This window comes from Chelonoidis abingdonii, chromosome 6 (assembly GCF_003597395.2).
Source record: "Chelonoidis abingdonii isolate Lonesome George chromosome 6, CheloAbing_2.0, whole genome shotgun sequence".
Classification (NCBI taxonomy): Eukaryota; Metazoa; Chordata; order Testudines; family Testudinidae; genus Chelonoidis; species Chelonoidis abingdonii.
In genome coordinates this window covers 99,902,314-99,908,129 of record NC_133774.1, presented here as the reverse complement: position 1 = coordinate 99,908,129, position 5,816 = coordinate 99,902,314, and the positions used below count along the sequence as shown (strand labels likewise).

Sequence of the window (5,816 nt, the reverse complement as noted above, 5' to 3'; positions counted from 1 at the left end):
TGCAGGGAGGGCCGCCTGCAGCAAGTAAGGCGGGAGCAGCACGCAGGGGAACTCTCCGCCCCAGCTCACCCCTGCCCCACCTCCTCCCCGAGCACATTGTGTCTGCTTCACTTCTCCCACCTCCCAGGCTTGCGGCGNNNNGCTGCCGCAAGAGGGGTGCCTCAGGGCGGAGGGTGGGAAGCTACCACAAGTGGGGGGTGCCTCAGGGCGGAGGGTGGGAGGTGGGGAGCTGCTGCAAGGGGGGCGCCTCAGGGCGGAGGAGGGGAGCTGCAAGGGGGGCGGGGAAGGTCGCAAGGTGGAAGTTTCGCCTAGGACGCGAAACATCCTTGCACTGGCCCTGGTTCCGGCCAGAATATGAATGTGACTTATGCTTTGTTACATTTCAGGTAATTGACGAGATGGAGGAACGTGAACATTTGCTGCAAAAAGAACTTCTGTGGAAAGCACAGGCTATGCTGGAAATGGCAAAGCAGTCCTTATACAAACGAGAGAGAGAGGTAGCTGAACTTCTACAAAGTGAGAGTGGACACAATGAAACAATGAAACCTCAAATCACAGTTACAACATTACTAAAAACTGTTGTGAGCAAGGTAAATCTTAATTAGATCCATGGAAAATATTTGTTGAGTTTTCTAAGATGGGGTTTTCTAAGACTAGAAAATATATGAATTTATTCAAGATTTTTATAGATTAAAATAAGAAAAATATTAAATTGTATGTAGGTTTTATATATTCATTTTATGTATGTGTTTGTAAATTTATGTTCTATATAATGATTACAGCTGGGATTTTCAAGGGAGTAAGGCACCTGAAACCCACTGAAATTCACAATACAGAGGTAAATGGTAACTCCCAAAGGAAACCGATTGCCTCAGGAATTCAGTTAAAGCCTTTCATTGGTATTAATTTCATTGCCAATTTTGTCAAATGAGAGATCAACTTCATGGAAAAAATAACATTGGTGGAAGCAGAAAAAAATGCATCTGAACCACACAAATGGCAAATAAGTGCTCCAGATTTAAGGGAAATACGAAAAAAATCCGATTTTTAATCCATACTAGGTCCACACTATATATTGTGATGTACCTGAGGCACAACAATGCATTAATCAGCTTATCGAGAAGAATGATGCTGAAAGGGCTGATCGGAAAGAAGAATTTAATAATGCGCAGGCTGACATCCTGTCCTATAAAGTTATTTATGGAAATAAATCTACGGATTACAAAAGGTATATGGGATATTTAGTAAAGCAGGACATAAACACAATATAGAGAATACTGGGTTGTTTCATACTAACACACACAAAAAGGAAGTTTAAATAGAATGTATTGTGTCATATTTTATAAACTGTCAAAAGCAAAGTAATTCAATGTTAAGGATAACTGTCCTTTCCCCTGCTCTGAATGCTTAGGTATTATAGTATATTATGTATACTCTATACGTACCATAATTCACACTGATAACATTCCATGCGATATCATGGAAGAATTAGATGATTACCATATATTTTATAAATATGTTTTGGAGACCCAACATGGATATATCAATAGTTTCATTGGATGCTATATTGTGTTCTAAATCCATATTTAGGGGACTTTTTTATGGTCCATAGGGTCAAGACCAGACATTCTTGTCTACGGATTTTTCATGTCCAGCCCCTGCTTAGGGAGCGTTTATTTCTCAGATCAAAATAAGCTTCCAGGTTTAATATGGAAAAATAAAAGTAGAGACTATCTCCCTGGATGTTTCATGTAAAAGTGGGTTTGAGAGCTTAGCAAAGAACCAGCAATAAAAATACAGCAAATAGACTCACAGCTTGGTAGCTGGCTTGAATAGTTTTCATCTGGTATTTTGTAGAACCTAAAATATACAGAGAGCAAACAGTGCTGAAATAAGCCTATTTAGCTAGTTCATGCTATATATTCATAGAAATATAAACTGGAAGGAATCTACAACCTCCCAATACTTTTCTGCCACTTTTCCAAAATCCTTCCTCCAGTACACTCTGTGCTGACTACTAGAAACACAACAAAGAAGTAAACCATTCCTAATGACCTCTTGACTTTCTGAATAATTTATAGGGAACAATTTTCAGCGAAGCTTTCCAGAAATCTTGTGAATACAAAGTCTGAATTAGAATATGCTGAAACAGAGAAGATTGCATTGGATTGCATCCAAAAGGGGGAAATCCCAGACTGGATTAGCAAACATTGTCCATATTTAACCTTGACAGGTGAGAAAGCTTCCTTTTAATTCAGAAGAACTGAACTGTTCTGAGCCAATTAATTTTAGGGATCGTATGACATGTTTATCAGTGAAGCCAAAGACATTTAGCATATTTTTGGTTATAACAAGACACTTAAGATTTATTATGCTGCAAGGTACTAGGAGCATGAAACAACCAAGGTTACATGTAATTTTAACCCAGTTCCTGAATCGTCCTGTAAAACTCAAGGCTATAGCATAATTTGGGAACACAGTAAATACATTGGTTTGTGTCTTCTACACTTTCAAGACCCAAATGTGCTTGTGACACTACAGTATTGTAATGAGGTTCCTCAAAAATGGAAGTTTTTACAGGAGAGATAGAACCTTAAATTGTCATTAGGCTGCAAAATAATTATCTGACTTGATAGTTAATACTGTAAATGGGGGAATGGATGGGGAAATTCACACTTCTGTTGGCGCTGCTATTTCAGACTATCTATGGGAAGACTTTAAGTCTTGTGTCACTTTGAATTCAGAAACTTGTCTTTGCTTCCAAAGGTGAGAAATTGATGAGGCCAGCAAAGAAGTATCACAATGGCATTCCCCCCAAAACGTTCAGCTCACTTATTCCCTGATTCTGCAACAGCATGTGGGTGAAATGTTGCACCTATGCAGAGTAATATGGTTGAGGAGGAGCAGAGGAAATTTTAGAACTCCTGGCTGAACACTGGCCATGTGCTTTGATTTGCTAAAGGTATATACTATACTATAGTAACTGTACTGTAATCTGACCAGATTCTGACCAAAAAATGTATGCTGATGAGAAGAGCCACCTTCCAGATGAAGTTATGCAAATACTCAACAGAAAATCACAGGTAACATGTTAAGATGTTTTTGGTATGCAAGGACAAGAAAAATGATTAAGAAAAGATATAACCCTCCTCTGATTACCATTAAGGGTTTGGATACTTGCTTTGTGCTGTATGCTCTGACCTCATGCGACATGTGCCTGTCCCTGAAACAGAGTTCTCAGTAAGAACTACACACATCTAGGCAAATATATCATATGTTTATCTATTTCCCTTTTTATGAAGAGTCTAACATTAACCACTAAGCACATTTATAATAAAAAACACCATAACACAAATCATGTAATCTATCCTTTGGGGTTTACAGTAGTATACTCATTTACTCACTGTTCTCCTGTGAATCTTTCATATGCCTTGGTGGTTATTCAGCCTTTTAAGCATTGGATACCCATGGCAGGACTTCTATACACACATCTGAGAATTTCAGTCGTTCAGACTGCCTATTTCGTAATAGCATGAGGTACCATTTATACTATACTTCATTCTAAAACAAAGTGTAGATTAGATACAAAATGTAGCAAGGCCTAACTGAAATGGGTTTGCTCTGATAAAAATGACCTGATGCAAAATGCAGAAGAGGAAAGGAAACCTCAGCCCCAATAAGTTGGTCAGCGCCATTAACCTGTGCAGCTCTAGAAGAAATGGATGCTGTTTGCTGCTGCTGACAAGTGGGGTTTGCTCCCCCACAAAAGTCATTCCTTCCTGTGGTAATGCGGAGAGCTGTCAAAGAGGTCCCATTGCCTGGAATCCTAGTTCAGCCACAATACATTGTTCATTAGGAATTTTCTCTCTCCCATAAATTATACAGAGGTGGCTTTAAAGACCACATTGTTAATATCAAACAAGGACTAACTATTAAGTCTCTAGTTCAGCAGTTAGTACTCCTGTGGGGTGTCTTCCTTCTTATTCCAATTTATTGTTAATTCAAATTAAGTCCTTCCCCCAAGGCCTCACATAGGGTTGCATGTATATTGCAATCCTACAACTAAGCTAATTCTTCTAGAATTGGACTGGCTCTACTTTGGTCCCTGGTTGGGTTGCTGCACTGAAAAGTGATGAGCATGAACTGTAAAACTTTTATTGGTTAACTGAAAAATATTTATATTTTTAGGATGCTGATGAGACAAAGGAGCAGAAAGGGATGCACCATCTTTGGGCATAGGCCCCCATCACAGATGAGAGGGTGTTGTGTGGAAAGAGTGGAGCGGAGAAGCACATTATGAAAGAGCCCTGGAGCGAAAACGGATTGACAGAGTGGGCAAAACTTTCAAAAGCACTTAAATGACGCAGAAGCCTAAGTCCCATTGGCTTTCAATGGGACTTGGTTCCTCAGTCACTTGGGTGCTTTTGGAATTGTGACCCCAAGCTTAGAAGCATTCTACTATAATTTTAAAAAATCTGGCCTGAACCCACAATGGAATTGCATGGATAGGACCCTTTGTGCCCACCCAGAACTCCATTAACTTAACGGGGTCTGTGAGTGATCAAAGGATATACATCCACACTGATCACATTGCAGCATCAGGACCTAAAGTATGTAACATTCCTCCTATTTTCATTAACAGGAATAGATCTGGTCAGAAAATGACTTTTTTTAAAATATACACATTTATATTTGCAAAAATAAATGTCCACTCTTCAGCAAAATGATAGAAACTTTCCCACCAGCACTAAAGCTGGTTGAAACGCTACAGAAAATGTTTGCAATTTCTATTTGTTTGTTTTTAAAGAAATTGTGTACAATGAAACATTTCCAATCAGCTCTAAACAAGACAATTGAGTTTTACAAATGGTTCATCGCTTATTTATTATTTTTGTTAGCAAAAAAAAAACACAGTTCTGACTGCTTCCCAACTATTTTTTTTGACATACAAATAAAAATATTTTAAATGTTTGTATTTAGAAAAGTTTGTCTAAAAATTGATAGTTCTATTTGAGTTTAAATTCATGTTGGTTTTCGCTCCTTTCTGTGTAAATGTGACTGAGTGCAGCACGACTGGGGAATGAAGCCAGGCATGGTAGATAGCTATCGAATACTAATATACATGAACGTATTTCTCCATTGTTTTAAATGTCCTCTTTTCCCCTGGCCTGTAATATTCCAGAGTAATAAGGGGGAGAGAACTTTGATTCAGTTTTGTAACTTTATTATTTAAATCTGTAGCATAAAGTCTGTTTATAAAGATGATGTTACCGTAGTGTTTATATAATATATGTATGTGTTGGGGTGAGAGGAGCCCCTGCAGTTTCTGACAGAGAAGGGGTTAAACCCCATTTCACCAGTTAGCCAACCCCTCCTAGATTCTAACTAGAATAACTAGATCCGAGAGAGGAGGCTGCAACTTAGAGAAAAGTCAAGAGTCTCTTGTTCTTACAGTCTGAGGAGTAATTGTAGGTCTAAAACAAGCCCTTTTTCTTTTATTCTGAAGACTGTAGCTGTAGCAAGACCTTTTTTTTTTTTTTTTTGGCAGTTAGTTCTCTTTTAAAGTAAACTGCATCAAAAATTGCTGAACTCAGGCCAAGTGGCAAAGTGCCTTCTTTAATTTTACACAGCTCTGACTGGTGCCCTGCAATAGAAAATATGATTCTGGATGTGGACTTTTTCCCACTTAAGTTTATTTTTTAAAATTGGTAAGTGGAATATAATTATCCCTTCTCTCTGTCCCATTTTATAATTAGACTCTTTTTTTAAAAGTCCGATATGTTTTTCTTCCACACTCCTCTGAGAGATGGGTATGT

General features: G+C 38.4%; 1 protein-coding gene across 1 annotated transcript; it reads left to right on the top strand.

The window, feature by feature from the left end:
* Positions 1–398: 398 nt before the first annotated feature.
* Positions 399–4,490, top strand: LOC116839469 (uncharacterized). Its single transcript, XM_032805431.2, has 5 exons — positions 399–590; positions 1,062–1,228; positions 2,082–2,233; positions 3,004–3,083; positions 4,189–4,490. The coding sequence occupies exons 1-5, from the start codon at positions 399–401 to the stop codon at positions 4,237–4,239; spliced, it is 642 nt and encodes a 213-aa protein (XP_032661322.2). The 3' UTR covers positions 4,240–4,490.
* The last annotated feature ends 1,326 nt before the right edge of the window (positions 4,491–5,816 follow it).

Bases quoted from the DNA above. Each gene is read 5' to 3' on its own strand.
- LOC116839469 (XM_032805431.2), top strand. From the start codon at position 399: ATGGAGGAACGTGAACATTTGCTGCAAAAAGAACTTCTGTGGAAAGCA. The intron at 591-1,061 runs GTAAATCTTAAT...AATCCATACTAG, and splicing joins TAAAAACTGTTGTGAGCAAG to GTCCACACTATATATTGTGA. The intron at 3,084-4,188 runs GTAACATGTTAA...TTATATTTTTAG, and splicing joins TACTCAACAGAAAATCACAG to GATGCTGATGAGACAAAGGA.